Source organism: Vanessa cardui, chromosome Z, assembly GCF_905220365.1.
Source record: "Vanessa cardui chromosome Z, ilVanCard2.1, whole genome shotgun sequence".
NCBI classification, from domain to species: domain Eukaryota; kingdom Metazoa; phylum Arthropoda; class Insecta; order Lepidoptera; family Nymphalidae; genus Vanessa; species Vanessa cardui.
The window spans coordinates 11,573,090-11,591,687 of record NC_061154.1 but is presented as its reverse complement, the minus strand read 5'-3'; the positions used below and the strand labels follow the sequence as shown (position 1 = coordinate 11,591,687).

The following is an 18,598-nucleotide window of genomic DNA, read 5'->3' as shown; positions in this document are numbered from 1 at the left end:
CTTCATTCTCATTTATAACGGAACTGAAACTCGCGATCTGAATTTAAAAACTCACTTACGTTTTACCAAATTAAAATAGTTTTCGTCTAAATGACTAAAATGTCGTGTATGTTTATAATATACAGAGAGACAAGAGTTACTTTTGAATTGTTACAACGTTTGACATCGACTGAAAGTTTTAGCAAAATTAACAAATTATTTGCTCTTTTGTTAAGTAGTTTGATGTTTATCATACAGAACATATGAAATGTATTTTACATTAAGTAACAAGCGATCATCTATACATATAATAAAATTGGAGCGTCTGTCTGTAATATTAAAATAGCCATTTTTACTATTGAGTAAAAAATGGCTATTTTAATATTACAAACAGATTATACGTATATATTTACACGGTAAGTATACCAAAATAACATTTATAAACTTATGTCGGCTTGTCTGTTTGTTTGTTGCGGCTCATCTCTGGAACGGCTGGATTGATTTTGACGGAACTGTCACTGACAGATAGCTGATATAATAAAGAGTAACTTAGGCTACAATATTTTTTTTTGTTAAATTTAAACGCGTACAATTTCGCGGAGACAGCTAGTAGTGAATAAGTTGATGATGTTGAGGTTTATTTCATGCACTATATTGAATGAATAAACAAAACCCGCTTCCAAAAGGCACGATAAGGGATAAAAAACAACAAAGCTAGTAAATATTTTAACTGGAACTTCAGAATCTGTGCAAAAAGAAGCGTCAACGATATTGTTGCCCTGCGCGCGGGAATAAAAATTTAATATAGTCGAGTAAAGGGATAAATTTCAGTAAAAATCGATGAGTAAAAAAATCAGAAGCTGTCAGTTAAAAGACTACAAAAAAGGTTTCATTACATTAATTTATTAAAATAGTGTAGTAAAAAAATTGTACGATTAAAATTATCTGCGGTCTTTTAATATATTTTTATTATACGTATTGTTCACTTTTAACTGATTCTCATATGGTAAAAGCGTGTTCATTCTCCGATATATCAAATACACGAATGCAGTATATTTCGACTATTTTGTTTGACCGGCAAATATTTCCGAAGTATAACAAAGGCTCGGAATTCGACGATTTGTATTAACCTCAAAATGCTTTCGCCAGAAGAATACATATATAAACAAAAGAAAATAGTATATAGATTGCATTACCAAATCGTTATTGCAGTGTTATATATAAAAAACAACGTATGTTGTCTATAGTAAGTTTTCAATCGACTTCAAAAAGGAGGAGGTTATCAATTCGTCTGTATTTAGACAAGACACCGGCTCCAAATATAGCAATAACTATAACTACGTTATATAATCGTAAATCGACTTTTAAGTAGTCTAATATCTTTCATTTCATTTTATTAAGGAGGACTCTAAAAAATATATTTAATACGAAATTATTTTCATTACTTTTTAGTACATGTTTATTTGTTTTAAAATAGTGTTTTGCTTGAAGTTGGTTTTTATTTTTGTTAAAATTTTTATTGCATAATGAACTAATTATGGAAGCTAAATAGTTGGCATTGTTATGTTTGTTATACAAACTAAATGAAATGTTTTTTTTTTTTGTAACTGTGTAATGTGTGACAAATTTATATTCAGTACTGGTCTGAATGTAAATTTGTCACATCAATGATGAAATAGAGTATATATATGTATATCGTATCCGATATTTATATAATAAAAGTAGCATAAGTTATGAAATTAAATTATGTCGAAATAATTATTAAAATTGTAGTGAGTCGACTGCGAAACTTTGCTTTCATTCAAAAGAATTGGAGTTTGTCGAAATCAAATTTTCTTTACGTTTTTTTTTTTTTTTTTTCTCATACAGGAACTTTCTAACCAGTAACCTTATTCCTCTCTCCAATATTAAATCTTTGTTAAATCGCAACAATTTACTAAATTGCAATTAAGAATCCTCTTTATTTTTCCGAGCGTCTTCTGGAGGAAAATGAGACTAAAACCGATTTATGTGTAGTTATTGTCACGAATTCGAAGGGAACAACAATTGGCTTACGCTATTAATAAACATATTTAAGATTTTACAACAAAAGTTTAAAATAGTATATTTAATTAATACCTGTTGACTTCCAGGCAGTATATATTAATTTAAATAATTGTATTAACTAACAAAACTGTATTTTTTTTAAATGTTAAAAAAGAGTAACTACTGAGTTACTTGCCGGTTCTTCTCGGTAGAATCTACTTTCCGAACCGGTGGTAGCTTCACTTAATTGTTAAATGACGATTCAAAAGTGCTTGTAAAAGCCCACTTGAATAAAGTATATTTTGATTTTATTGTGTTTTTTATTCCCATTATTTTTATCAGGTATTCAGGAGACTCATATAAGATATTTCAATTGAAAATAGGAGAGATATATTTAAAGAAAAAAATAAATGCATTCGTTTTAGAGGTGCGTGTTTGTTTTTGAAAGTTTTTAACCCTTTCTGCTTGCAATAGCTCTATAAATACATGTGTGTAATAAATATATGTATGTATATATGAGTGTATCAGGTATCAGGCAAAGAGACAATTCAAAGGTTGTTGCGAGTTTGTCTATTTCCGGTTGTCAGCTATTGTCAACGTTCAGTGTTATCAGCATAAAATATTAAATCTGTAATTTAAATAAAAATCGAAAAATTTATCTGTATATTATTGTTGTTAGAGTTTTAGAATAAATTTTGGCTACTAAGCGATCAATTTGAAAATTTTAATAAATTTTGTTATAACGCTGTAACCACGATACTAATTAATATTTTTTGTGTATATGTTATATCATATTGAACGTCAATCTAGTTAAGGATTAATCAGCCATTCAGCTCTTAAGCCGCCGCGAACATTAATTAAATTATAATACATTATCGAGAATATCATCGACTTTTAAACTCTTTCATACGCGTTGATAGCGTATAATGAGCATTTTTCCACACTTAATTTATTTTTATAGGTGTGTAAAGTAGTTAATTTTTATTGGACAATTTATGAAAATTTGATAATAATTTTGATTTTGTTATAGTATTGGATTTGTATGACACGTCAAATTCTTAATTTAGCCAATCTATATAAGGCATTATTCTGATCAACTGAGTATAATATTTTAAACTTTTATAAAGTTTATATTCAAGATCAACCTATGAGAATACTAAACAACGGTCAATGGTATGAAGGCAATTTATGTTTTACGCATATCATATAATATGATTGCATTATTTAGTTGGTGGTAGGGCTTTGCGCAAGCCCGTCTGGCTAAGTACCACCCACTCACCAGTTATTCTACCGCCAAATAACAGTACTCAGTATTGTTGTGTTCCGGTTAGAGGGTGTGTGAACCAGTGTAACTACAGGCACAAGGGACATAACATCTTAGTTCCCAAGGTTGGTGGCACATTGACGATGTAACGAATAGTTAATATTTCTTACAGTGTCATTGGCTATGGGTGATGGTGACCACTTATTATCAGGTGGCCCATATGCTCTTCCACCAACCTATACCATAAAAAAAATATAAGTGCTCCTATGACAAAGCTTCAGCATTTTCGGTTGGTTCCTGAAGAGTGAACTGTTCAGTAGCGCAGACATGAAATTTTGTATACACGTACAGATTCAATTGTGATAATCAGTTAAAGTGCTGTAACTAAGATTGTCTACACGTTCTTAAAACGAAATCTTTAGAATTATCGCCAATGAAATCACAACATCGTTGCGTTCAGAATGTTGTATATTCTATTGTGCTGATCTTGCATAAAATACTTTATTGTTGATTTATTTACTTTCTACAATTTAGGTCCTAAACATTTTTGACCTACGATTTATGATTATTGCATATCGAGGAAGAAATTGAAAAATAAAGAGGTTTAAAATATCAAGTTTAGCTTTTTTAAATCTATCCAAAATTAGTTTTCTTAGTTCATTAGAATTTTCAAATATATACAATGACCGAATGAATGAAATAAACAGATTTAAAAACATATCCAGCCAAAATTGAAAAACTAATAAATTATTAGCAAGAAAATATTTTTGAAACAAACTTTTATTTAAAGAATATCGATTGACACGGAGTATAGAAAGGTACTGAACTGCGTTCTTTGTTTATTTATATATAGCGTGGGTGATACAAAACGTATCTTACTATAGAACAATAGCGTAGTGTAACATTGAGTAACGTAAGCAGTTCCGAGATATTTATAAACTTAGAGAGACTTATCACAGTTGAACTTGGAACGTTTCACTAACATTTCTTCACGTAACTTAGTTACTTTACTATATAAGTTTTTATAGTATCATCAATTTATGATACTATAAAAAAAACTTTAAGGAATATGGGAGTAAGCGGACTCGGTAGGAATATACGTAGGTATACTTAGAAATTTTTACTTATAGATACACGTAGTATGTTTGTATCTGAAGATCTGACATTGACTTTAGATTCAATACTTGAGTATTCTATCTATGTAAAGGCTTCACATTCATTTGTTTTTCAAACTATAGTTGATTAAATCGTACATACGAAACGTTATAAATTCCCTTACATTTTATATTCAATAATTCTGTAAACACCGAGTTTTAACTCCGGATATTCGCATGTTGTATTTGATTATCTTTTTTCCAATGGGATTTTCAAAACAAATATCAATATTTTTTATTAAAGTTTTATTAAGGTCAGTTAGTGAATTCTATTAGTAGAGCAAATATGGCTCGGGGACCAAAACACGTCAAAATGAACGGAAGATTGACGGTTCAAGCTCAGGCGGGAGCCATTTCATATGTGAGCATTTGTGTTTGTAATTCATTTGTTGCTTGGCGGGAGGGATAGATACGTCGTAAAGAAACCTGCATATGTCAGATGAAAACTAGCGCACGTATGCCGGCTATCTACCAATCTGCATTCGAGCATTCTGCATGGTGGAATAAAGACCAAACCTTAAAATACCGCCGAGCTACATACATTCTAGCTCAACACTACAAAGCGTTGCATTTTTTTAGAACAAAATGATCTCGGAATTAATTAACGATTAACTTCAGAAATTATGAATGGGAATTTAATTTTGATGTATTATATCGTAACCCCAACTCCAGTAGGAAATCCATTTTAGGCTGTGCGTTGTGTGTTAGTCAGTCATATTAAATGTTAATAATTATGATATTTTGAAACCAAAGCTGACCTACCGTTTCCAGTTTTATATTATTTATATAGAATTAAAAAAAAGGTCTGGTATTGTTGATCAATTGGTTAAGCACAAACTGCTACAACTGGCTGATAATGAAGCAAAAACACATACTAAAGGAACGAATAAAAATATTAAATGAATTTCAATACCTACTGAGTAGCGGTTAATCCTCTCCGGTTCAGGGATTTCTTTATAAGACATTTCTTTATTTTAGTTAAACTTTAAATAATTAAAACATTTGGTAATCGTCGAATACAATGAGTTACATAATTTTGTTACTCAAATAAATTACGAAAATTTCCTTCTGACTTTCGCAGTACGACTTCGAAACTGAGACCTCGAGATCTATTGTTAACTTGGCTATTACCAATTGAAATATAGGGCCTTGATTTTGAACGATGTTTAGCAAGTTAAGTAGATTTGACGCTCGAAAGTAGAAGAACTCTCTTAATGACGAATCACCTCCTAAGCAAAATTTGTCTTCTACTTCACTTTCTAGTCTCATCGCATCGATACATTAGTGAAATACAATTTAATGACGCAATCAGTGATTGTGACGTCACAACTATTCTATTCACTCATTAAATAAAACCCCAATATAAATTTGTAGTCGCTCGTGTAATTTATCTTATTATGTTTTTAATTATGACAGATTAAGCTAGTTCGATCGACTTTGTTAAAGTTTATTTAAAATAATATCTATCATGTATGGCGATTCCATTGAGAATTTAGTTTATGTTCCGAGCCCTAGTTTTTCATTTATTATAACTTATTTACAAAACGTTTGCTATGTATATTAGACTTTAACTCGGTTTGATAATACATGTTCGACTGTTCAAAAATAAATTGAACTTATGAACACGTCTTGAGACTTTTAAGTCATTAGTTTTTATTATGACGTGGCGCTCTACATGTCTGTTTTAATGATAATCAAGATTATTATAAAATTTCGTTTTTATGACATTTATATCTGCGTTAATAACAGAAAGAATTTTCTGAGCATTTAAAATGTATTTACAATAAACATTAGTCAATACTATTATTATAAATGAGATATAAGCACAGATTGAGGTCATAGCCAAAAACGAAATTGATTAAATTTGGTTTAGAGCAAGTTTAAATCCCAAAAAAGTAAACCAACCGTTCCCCAACCAAGTAACCATAAATTCACTTATTTATGATTTGAAAAAAAATATCATGTTTAAAAAATATTCAAAAAATTAATTTTTATCAATCACCTGTCAATAACGCTACACCGGACAACTTAATAATAGTTTTTGCAATTTAAAATAACCTTTATGTACGAATATAATTGAAAGAGGATCGCCATCTGGCATTCCCAGATTAAATATATCTTGTTAATCGAATAAGTACTCCGACAAAATATGAAAAAGAAAATGATTACATCATTTGTATAAAAAAATATTCGAAGTTTTATTGAACTATTTTCCACTTGCGAATATTTCCGCTGGCGAGGGGACGGATGCAGATGTGACTTCGTGGACACAAAATTGTATGTTGATTGGTTAGCTATTGGTTAATAAGGCCAAAGCGATGATTTAATTTTATATCGAATCTTAAGTATGTATGTACAGTCGTGATAGTAAAAAGTTCGTCACCTTAAGATCTATATTCGTGTGCTCAGTGTGAGCGATAATCTGCTCTACCGATCAAGAATGACATTTTGCGTCATGTACTAGAGTTTAAGACTTGATAAAGGAATTAATTTGAAAACTGACGAAGGTTTTCTTACTCTGACTGTACATTACACTATTAATAAATATTTGTCTTTAAATTTGATGTTTTACGTGAACGCGTTGATAAGGAAATGATTAAAGCAAACGAGGGTCTGAAATACTGGATCGATCCCATCCAATCTCCCTCCGACTACGAACATATATTTGTGCTAAAGCTTACTCCCGTCCAGACTGTGTAAACCTTGTATATGTATAGACTCTTTCAAATGTATTTTTAAAAAACTTCAACTAAATTTATAAAGGTATTTTATGTGAATGAAAATAAATTTCTTTAGGAATAATATTGTATTTTGTTGTCAAATGCTTCAAGTAAGAAAATAACTTATATATCAATTTGTTGCACACGTATACCACAAATAATTGCAATATGCGTGTGCAACGAAATCTAATTCTGTATTTTATTATATCATTAAACGAAAGTTAATTCTTGTATTGTCTGCATCTCGCCTGTTACATAATAAAGATGTTATAATAGAATAGTTATGTTTCTGGTTTCATTTTAATCGTCAGTCATTCATATATTGATTTTTACCACCTTTTAACCAAATGGAACCGACTAAAGCGAGATCACACATCGAAACGTGTTCTGTGGAAGTGAAAAAATGTCTGAAAAACTTCGGAGTTAGTTAAAATAGTTCTCTTCACAAACAATACCATTTTATAATCATTTTATTCTGATACATCCTATTTCGCTCACCTAGTCCGTGGCGTAATGTCAAATATAATCTACGTCAAGAATTGGGCCATAAAATATAAAATGAATTTTTAAAATCCGAATGATAGTTTCCGATATAAGCGCGTTTATATGAATAAAACAAACAAACTCGTCAGCTTTATTATATTTATGTACATTTCGTCTATCACGTCACGAGAATTGAAAAAATGTTACTCAGAATTACAGGAAAATTCAATGGTAGTAATATTTTTGAATTGATTTGTATTCATTATTTGATTTGCGGATTTTGTGATTTAAAATAATCACATTAAATTATCCTGACTAGTAATAACAGACTTTGCTTAAAGCAAAGCGATATATAAATATATTATTTTAGTAAATACTTTTAACACAAGAAAATATCTCCGACTTTATTTATTAGAATATTCCTTTTATACATTAACCTAAAGGGCCATTTACATAAATAATCCTACGAAGAATACTAAAAAAATACTTTTTAGACATGAAAAAAAATTATAGAAAATGAAGCAAAAAATTATCTGGTGCCATGAATAAACTAATTAATAAATACTAATTAGGAATAAGAAAAGGGTAGTAATAATGAATTTATTTTTAGATATAAGTAAATTTGAGCGGAAAATGGGACATTTCAATATAGATTAGATATAAATAAGATTTATAAATAAATATTACTCATTTAAGTCTCATGGAGCTTCGACCTCGTCTCTTTGATGATTTCAAAATAAAATATAATCCACAGATAAAAAAACATAAAAAAAAATGTAAATATGTTATTCTATTATATAACAACTACATAGTATAAAAACAAAAAAAAAACGAGACAGGGACGAAGCCGGTGGCTACAACTTGGTAAATGTAATTTACGTTCACATCACTTACCACCCTGTCAAACTTTAATAACATCCCTGCTTATGATGTATAAGCTAATAATGAATTTAGCCCCTCGTATTATTTACGTGCGACATTCTATTAAAATTTCTATTTATATCTACAGTATTTGCAATACTAATTGATATTGCAATATAGTCTTAATAAATTAGGATCTTTTTTATTTATTAGGTACCGATTTAACATTAACGAGAATATGAAATTCACGCATGTCACCAATCTGTACCAATACGATAAATGCAAAAGTAACTCTGTATGTCTGCCAATTCCAAAATCAATTACCTTCTTTCTTTACAGGAAGTCCACATGTATCAGTCCATTCAGGAACCACTGTTGCTTCTAGGTTAGCGTTGGTCGGCCTTTTTGATAAGGAGTTGATGTTGGTCCGTCAGGCTATCACCTGGTCGGACCTAGCCGTTATGACACTGAATCTGTCGATTTAAGTTAAATGGTTTAGATAAACCAGGATAAGGATATATAGTCAAGCAGGGAGGTAGAAAGAGAGGGGCAGCGACAGGAAGGGTGATGAATAGGGACAGTAGTTTCACGGACTTAATGGTGGCTTAAGAACCCGTGGCCACGTAACCACGAGCCCTGAAACAATTATGAGACAGATACTCGACAGGAAATCCACTAATTCAGAATTTATTATGCAAGCATTAACTATATTGGTAAAGATTGATAACAGGTAGGAAATCGAATGTCGTCATAGTAAAATATTGTAACCGCTACTAAAACTGGTTAAGCAATTTGTTTTCCTATACCTAAATCCGTCGAAACCGTTTTAGAAACGTCGAACAGATTGATCAATCGTCCCATTTAATTCCATTTGTCAGTTTTGATCACGTGGCATACCGAGCTGTCATTTTCTTACATTTCATCACAAGAGAGTTGATGTTATTTTTATACGGGTTAAATAATTTGATTTTATATTACGTAACCTTTCGTAAGCGTTCTTTTAAACATTTATTGCACACTACTATCGATTCAAATTACAAGACTATTACTGTATAAAGAATTAAGCCAATATTAAATATGCGAAGTGAGTTTGTTGATATGTTTGTTTCTGTTTAACGTCTGCTCAATATTTATGAAATATTGAATACCCATTATCAGGGATACAGAAAGGTATATATACATGAAACCTTAATTACGGACGTATATTCTCTAGCTTATGTTATGTGAGAAACATTCACGAACCACATTCAACATGACTCTATATAAATATTCTAAGCAAACAAACTATTTAACATTATAAAGAATAACATTTGTAACATAAAGTAATAAATAAAGAATGCGATCCAATAAATCATACAATGAAAAGCGCAGTATATTGTGTGCATTTTTCACTTCAACAAAATCTAAGTACACCGGCTCTAAAGCCGTTACTGAATAGTACGCATACAAATAGCGATAACTTCATTCATGTATCAAGAATACATTCAATTTCGAATGTACATTTACCTCGGGCGATTCTAGTAAAGCTGAGTATCGGGTTAAATCGAGTACCATTTTAGATCACTCGCAATGAAGGTTCTATTGAATTAATGGACTCAACCGCCGTCATATCAATTATTACCCGGTAATCTGTATAATATTTGATGTCTGTAGTATGTAATATCATATATAAATAATATGCAATAAATTTACAAAATAATTGTTTATGATACCATACACTCTGTTTCATTGCGTGCGTGCGTATTGCCAACATTCTTGAATACTGAAAAATATATTAATTTTTAAATTGTTGTTTAATATAGAGTCTTGTTATGATTATTTTTTCAACATTTTTTTAATATTTATTGTATTCATATGCAATTCATACGATATTTTAATTACTTAATACTCTTATTGTATAGACGTAATATACATAATTTATTTTCATAAATGTAAGTTGGACATAGGCTACATTTCCTATTTTCTATATTATTTACACTGATATGATTTCAGTGGAAAGAAAATTGTTTTGTAAGAGTTTAACGCCAAAAACAAAGTTTAATTATAAGTTTGTAATTGAACCAGAAATATTATAAATATTACGAGATTTTTAAATAAATGTATGAAATAACATGCAAGTCGCCTTGCACTTGGGCGAAATTACTGATTGGCAAATATTTATAATACACTGTTTAAAAAATATTTCAAAACTCTATATTAGATTTATTTTGTTCCCTTAAGAGAGGGATGGGATACCCAAATAAAAACACACACTACAAAATAATTTTAATATTTTTAATTCTAATATTTTTACATAATGTTGTTTAAAACGTTTTACAATGATAATTTTATTCAACCATTAATCAAACGAATTAAACTCGTCGAGGTAGTTAGTTTATTTCAATATTTTGTTTGACTTCACGGAAACTGTAATTAAAATAAAACACGCTCATTCATTCAATATAAACGAATTTAATGTTTATTTGTACAAATTTAACAAACAAATGCAAAACAAAAGGTCGTAACCAAAATAACATATTTTGCAATATAGGTATTGCACCATCTGTTTGTTTTTAATCTCGCTAAATGTTTTTCTTATAATGTAGCTGCGTTCTTAAAAATCGAATAGGTCGGTTTAGTTAATTTAAATGTAAAATTAGAATTAATAATATTACATTAAATTTATACAAATATGTATTAAAAATAGTTACTGTATAAAACTTTACCGCGTGGAATGATGGCAAAAATGCTTGCAGCATTTCGCCGTCGAATCGCAATTCTGATCCGCTGCAATAAACGAACTAGCCCTCCTGTCACCAGTGGAGGCAATAAGGCGAGGTGTTGTCCTTTTAATGGAACTTTCTGCACCACTACTCAATGGGCCAAGTGTTTTGACAGCAAATGTGACAAATAATATAAATAAATAATACATCAGAATAATAAATCAGAAATACATTTAAATTAAATGGTGATAGTTCTGCATGCCCATCTCCACTCAGGTACACTGACCACTCATCAGGTATTCAATATTCCTACAGTTAATGTATTCAGGTTTAAAGGGCAAGGGAGCCAATATAAGTACAAGCACAAGAGACATAATTTCTTAGATACGAAGGTTAGTGGTGCATTCTCAGTTAAGGGGGAAGGTCTTGATGGTTCCTACCAAGACAATGTCTATTAGTTGGGTGGTGGTGACCAATTACCATCAGCTGGCTTATTCACCCATCCGCTTACCTATAATGTGCTTTTGAATTATTATTACATTGTAAATAATATCTGTCGCAAAGCGTATTTATTTAAGCTGTGTATCCGTATCACGCATCACTTCTCTTCGTACCAACTCTCTGTGTTGCAGGTTTGTACTGACAGGATCTTTGAACCAGTGCTAAGTTCAAACACTAGAAATATAATATCTTAGATCCCACGCTTATTGGCACGTTGACAATGTAAAGATTAGTTTATGTTTTTGAAAATAATCATACATAGCAACGACCATTTCTCATCTCCATCCGAAAAACAAAAAAAAAAAAGCAAAAAGCTCGCTACATTTCATTTCAGTGTTATACATTAATATAAAATTTACGTTTAGTTTATTGAAACATTGAATAACAAAATATTATAGTAACAAATTCCTTAAAAAAAAGCTGAGCATTTTGACTTCGAGAGAAGTTTCAGTCGTATAGTCTGTGTTGTATGAATAAATGTTATGTTGCATTTTGCAGAAATGGATTATGGTTACGAAGAAGAAGACGGCAGTGACGTTGACAGGGAATTGCGACCTGTAGCTCGTAGGACCGGGAAGCATATTGCGGCTGGAGAAGAGCGCCCGCGCATCAATTCTAGCCAACAGACTACGCCCACTGAAGGCAAGTAAACCAAAATTCGTTACCAACTTGTTCTTTATTCTTATTATTTAAATACTATTATTGATTTTCGGTGTGAATTAGCGGAAGCTGATGCTCGTACTTAAAAGATGTGCTAGTTTACGTAAGATGACTAATGATAGACAAAAGACAGCAAAAAATATACAAGCCATACCATATCTGTTAATTCACACCGATATTTAACGTCGGAGCGCGTGTCTTCGTGAGTGAACATGTGAAAATCTTTTCATTCAGACAGACAGTCAGTGTCGCTTTCTGTGATATCATGTTCTACCACAATTTTCGAGTTTGTTGCAGGAAAGATTCTTTAGGGAATCTTAGTTTTATAATATACATTATATCATAATGGGTGGTCTAATTGACAACACAATAAGCCTTATTTATAAGACGATATCACATCAGATTTCAAAGACTGATCTATCAATGATTAAGAAGACTGCCGATGTAGATGTAATAACAATCCTTTCTTGGACATGCTCTGTAAAGATGTTTAGATACAAAGTTTGTAGATTTAATAGTAATTGTAGATATAATAGTATGGTTAACATGAAGTGTCATTTTTTTAATCTTTTTTGGATATCAATCTCGAAAAAAAATTCTTCAATAAAGGGTAAGTCTGCTTTTTTACTTTTAATCCAGCTCTAAATAAAAATTATGTTATTTTTTACTCTTATGTTTATGTTAAAAAATGTTGAACTAAAGTATAAATAATACAGGAAACATCATAATTTTTTCGTAACGGATTTTTCCTTTGTCCCAGAACACTCGACATACGTTCATGTACTTGCAGGGATATGAAAAAAGTTCTATTTTGTTAAACAACCCTTTTTCCATTTAATTAGCCGTCTATTTTCCTTTAACAGTTTACTATCAAAAATATTGCAATTTTTGATACTGATTTTATTCGAAGCTACCGAACGAGTACTTTGTCGCCTAACTTGATAGCTCTGATTGCTTCTCATAACTTTGTTATTCTAACTTCCCTGTGATCCTATGTGCCGGAGATTGTGAATGCGATTATGATTTTTTTATTCTTTGTAATTTACTTTGATTGTGATACAATTAACACATTGTACTCATGATATATAAGGCAAAGTTTGAAATAATAAATAAGGCTGGAAAATCTCGGGCCATCACGAATCGGAGGAATTGAATAAGTCATAACCAACAAAATATGATTGTGCTATAATGTAGTATCTGTAGAGCGCACTACCCTAGCAGAGGCAGCGCCACTTATTTCCCAGCTCACATATAAATATATGAACCCCTGTATTTACACTGTGCATTTTTATTTTTATACATATGAAACTCATAATGACAGGCACAAGGGGTAAAACATAGGTCATGGTTAGTACATTGACGGTCAAGAATGATCAGTATAGTTATTCAGTAAGAGACTTTAAACTCACCGCACAACTCGGGCGTGAAAAGTCAAATTTGGATTTGCAAAATTGTAATTTCACTTTCACTCTTAATAGTGAACTAAACATCGAACTAAATATCGTTACAGAAGGTTTAAAGATAACAAATCGCATGCGATTCATGTTTAATCTAACTCAATAAATACGAACTCGGATATCGAGCAACTGCGAAACGTTGAGGTCGTCAGTGAACCGTAAGTCTGTTCGTTACTTATTGACACTATCTAACGCACGTCGGAACCGTTTCAAGCGTTTAGTCTCGGTATTGATGCGGGTATATCATTTCAAATACGTGCATTAAATATATTATAGTACTGAAAAGAACACTGGGATTTAACGTTAAAAATTATAGGGGTTTTATGTGAAACAGATATTGGCGTAGTTTGGGGTATAGACGAAGACGTATGCTATGATGAGTACACGTGATGCTCATACACAATACTGCATTGGAACATATTATTGTAATATACTAGCGACACGCCCCGGTTTCGCATGAGTACTTGATATGTATCGTTATATTATGACCAAAATTATATAAAATTATGAAAAATTGCAGCCTATGTGTTATTTTGATATATAACCTATATTACTGCAAAATTTTATCAGTTTTTTTCGTGAAAGAGTAACAAACATACATATATGCACCCATATTTCTTTCAATCAATGTTTGACCTTTTATAGGTGACACGTCACGGTCACATTATTTTATATAAATATATAACGGCGCGCACTTAATTTGCTTATGTACTTCATAATAAATAAATAGAGTATTTGTCTATAATATGTGATGGCTGATTTATTTTTAAGAGCAGGACACCTCGAATGGAGTTTTAAGTGTCATAACAACACGATCTGTTATTTTTTTGCAATCGTCTCAAATGAAGAGTCGTGATGGCCCAGTGGTTAGAACGCGTGCTTCTTAACCGATGATTGCGGGTTCAAACCCAGGCAAGAACCGCTTATTCATGTGCTTAATTTGTCTTTATAATTAATCTCGTGCTCAGCGGTGAAGGAAAACATCGTGAGGAAACCTGCATGTGACAAATTTCATAGAAATTCTGCCACATGTGTATTCCACCAACCCGCATTGGAACAGCGTGGTGGAATATGTTCCAAACCTTCTCCTCAAAAAGGAGAGGAGGCCTTTAGCCCAGCAGTGGGAATTTACAGGCTGTTGTTGTTGTTGTTGCTGTCTCGAAAACGATGGTGACTTACAAACTCATTATACTCAAATCTTCTTCCAAATCAACCACCAAACCCACCTGTTCGGCTTCCTGCTCCTCCGATATACATATATATATACATATATATATATATATATATATATATATATATATATATATATATATATATATATATATATATATATATATATATATATATCATAATTAATTCACATATTTGATGGAGATTCTGGAAACTTACATGCAGCAGAGGTAATTGTATCACATGTGTATGTACTAAACCGGTCTGAAGTAGCCTGGTGGAATAAATTCCAAACCTTCTCTGTAACAGTAGACTCCATCAGAGGACGCTTTTGAATATTAATGGGAATTTACGGGCTACTACTTATATTGGATATTTATGCCAGTAGGTTGGCATGCATATATTTTGGCTCATAATGGAGTTCGCTTTTCGTATCTATTGGGCACTGTTCATCAAACTATTGTTTAAGCATTTTTTTAATTTCTGATATCTAGGGCAACCATCCAATTAAACAATTATCGATAGTAAACTCCTATCAATTGGATCATTCTCGCGTCTCTTTTTTCCTCGTATTTCTCTCTCTCTCTCTTTTATCTTTCGAAGCTTATAGACGAATGTATAATAATTAATTAACATAATTGATTCAGTATCACACTATACTGACTTGACGCTCAAGTTATAAAATTTGGGAAACTATCGAGATATTAAAAAAAAAGTTGGAGGTTGCTTTACACAAAGTTAAAAGGTCTTAAAGCTATTATGGAGTATATTAATTATTCAATGAATAAAATCTTTCGAATATTTGACAAAAACAAATTTTTTTTTTTTTAAATAACAAAAAATACAATCGGAATTTGTAATTCAACAGAATATTATTTAGCTAACATTCTTCTTAACACCATTTATAGGTTAAATCGTTTCATAAATACACGTATCAATCATTTCTATATAAGCGCCAACGCCCGAACCTCTATAGAACTTCACCTCGAAATTCAAATACAATCATGCCCCAAACAGTGTTTTATTGTAATTTTAAAAATATAATAAAAATAAATATAAATGTCCCAAAACAACAACAACAACAACCACAGCCTGTAAATTCCCACTGCTGGGCTAAACGCCTCTACTCCCTTTGAGGAGAAGGTTTGGAACATATTCCACCACGCTGTTCCAATGCGGGTTGGTGGAATAAACATGTGGCAGAATTTTTATGAAATTTGTCACATGCAGATTTCCTCACGATGTTTTCCTTCACCGCTGAGCACGAGATGAATTATAAAGACAAATTAAGCACATAAATCAGCGGTGCTTGCCTGGGTTTGAACCCGCAAGCATCGGTTAAGATGCACGTGTTCTAACCACTGGGCCATCTCGACTCTCGAATGTCTCAAAAGTTTGCAATATATTTTTATCTGTAAATTTTAAAAAACATAAATGACATTTAGGTGACCTTATATTTTGAATAGTATTGTAATGTTTCCGCTATAGAAGTGAATATATATTTTTGCTTACAACGGCTAAAAGTATGTGTGAAAAATTTAATATTTTAGATTAAAAAAAAACATGTTTTTGTTTGGGCAAGAACCAGGTCGAAGGTATTCATGAGTTTATATTTAAAATGCACTACGTTTTCAGCAGTCAGGTAAAATCATTATGTTATCAATCTGCTACATACGTAGCATCAACCAGGCTGTTAAAAGCCTTTCTTTTTACTTAATGTTATAGATAATTTATGAATTATATTAATACAATAACTTTTATAGCATATTGAGTACTTCTGTATTCGTTAAATTGCCTGAATGTGCATTTAGGAGTTCTATTCTGTAGCGTTACTCCTGTCTCCAAATATCTTGTAAAAAGTAATTTTAGCCAAGTAGGTATCAATATACCTACTTGGCTAAAATTACTATTTTTACTATTTATTACTATTACGAAATTTACATTACACCACATATAGCCAGGAATTTGAAAGCTCTTTCTGCCTATGTGGTCTGTATGAAGATTAAAACAGAACGTTGAGTCAATAATTACTCCGGCCATTATCAACTTCCTTTAGCGAGCGGTTTCTCATACTCTAAGAGTAGTTCCATTTTTTTATTACTACTGAAGCAAATATAGTGACATTTTTCAGAATTACATTGCATTATTAAGATACTATCACTAGCTAGCTAGCTACCAAAACAATGTTAATTGGTTTCGATGAAGAGATTGGAAACTGTCAATGTAAACAAATTAAATGTTGGTGAAATCATCAGCAAATAAATGTATCTATTAAATCATTATAAAAGGAGATCTGAGCACAACATAAACACTACGGTTCAGACTGAAAATATTTGACTGCTACCGTTAAGCCCTTAAGTTAAGATTCCCATCAATACTGAGAGGAATATCTTTGTCCAGAAGGTCGGCGATGCTCCCTAAGGGATCCATTTGGAGGGCCGTAATCTCTGTGAGACTGTGACAGTCCAGTTAGAGACGGCGAAACTGGGACGAGAATGGACTGGTCTCAGTCGACGAACACGCCACAGGCGTGGTATGAGAAATATAGACATTCTGACAATATTTTAAATATCGTGATATCCATATGGTGTTAAAATCATTGAGTATCAAGCTGTCATTTTTTGGATATATATAATACTAGTTGTCGTCCGTGGCTTCGCTCGCGTTTTAGGGGTTTGGTTGTCGTGTGTTAGAGAAAAAAGTAGCCGATGTCCTTGGATTAAATTTCATCAAATTCGATTAAGTGGTTTGGTAGTGAAAGACGGACAGACAGAGTTACTGTTACAATTATAATATTACTAGAGATTTGTATTCGTATTAAATTCTAGGGAAGTCAATATTAAAGCCCTTTTTTATTATGAAAGCACAGTAATTAAACCAACACTATTGCATATACTTTGTAATCAATTACACAAACGACCGTAAGTTCTTTTTAATTTTCTTTTAGTTTTAAATTAATTAGTTTGAAATGTGATACAATCCCTCGTGGCCTCAACCACAAACGATAAGCCTCTCACCCAACCGCTGTCCAATGACGATAGTGCTGCTCTCATCGATTGTTGACTAATGGCTGACTTTCCCATCCCGGATCATAAACTGTTTGAACTTGGGACTTCTGCCCACTAAGCCAACTATTTTGTAAACAACAATTCAGTCCTAAATTTTAGTGAGGAAAACGATGTATAAAAAATTAAACGGATTTCAAATTTAGAAACAGCTAATTCACTAGCTAAAAATAAAAATATATATATCTATATTTTGACCGGTTTTAATAAAACTTACGCTGTTCCCTAAGTTTAAGTGTAAGTACACTTAAATTAAAAATGATTACCTTAGTACGACTTTTAATTTTCGAAAAATGCGTTGACAAATATACAAACATATAATATATGTACTTACGAATTTCGGGACATGTCCTCGGAAGCCTACATGGATCACCATTCTCAAATATAATTCAATTCTAACAATGTCACAACTAATAATTTCCTTTTTTTGAAGTCAGTTGATGATGAAATTATAAATAAAAATACTACAGACATAATTTCGAATACTCACAAATGTGTACGTCTGAGCTCGTACTTAATACGTCCATGGTAACCTTACAAGACAGTTTGATGACCTT

At 31.5% G+C, this 18,598-nt stretch overlaps 1 protein-coding gene across 2 annotated transcripts in view; it reads left to right on the top strand.

The window, feature by feature from the left end:
* LOC124543146 overlaps window positions 1-18,598 on the top strand; it is a 137,498-nt gene that overhangs the window by 36,582 nt on the left and 82,318 nt on the right. For both annotated transcript variants that reach the window (XM_047121216.1, XM_047121217.1), the window contains exon 2: window positions 12,188-12,331. In XM_047121216.1, the coding sequence (XP_046977172.1) occupies window positions 12,188-12,331 (144 nt within the window). The remainder of the gene's footprint in view (window positions 1-12,187; window positions 12,332-18,598) is intronic.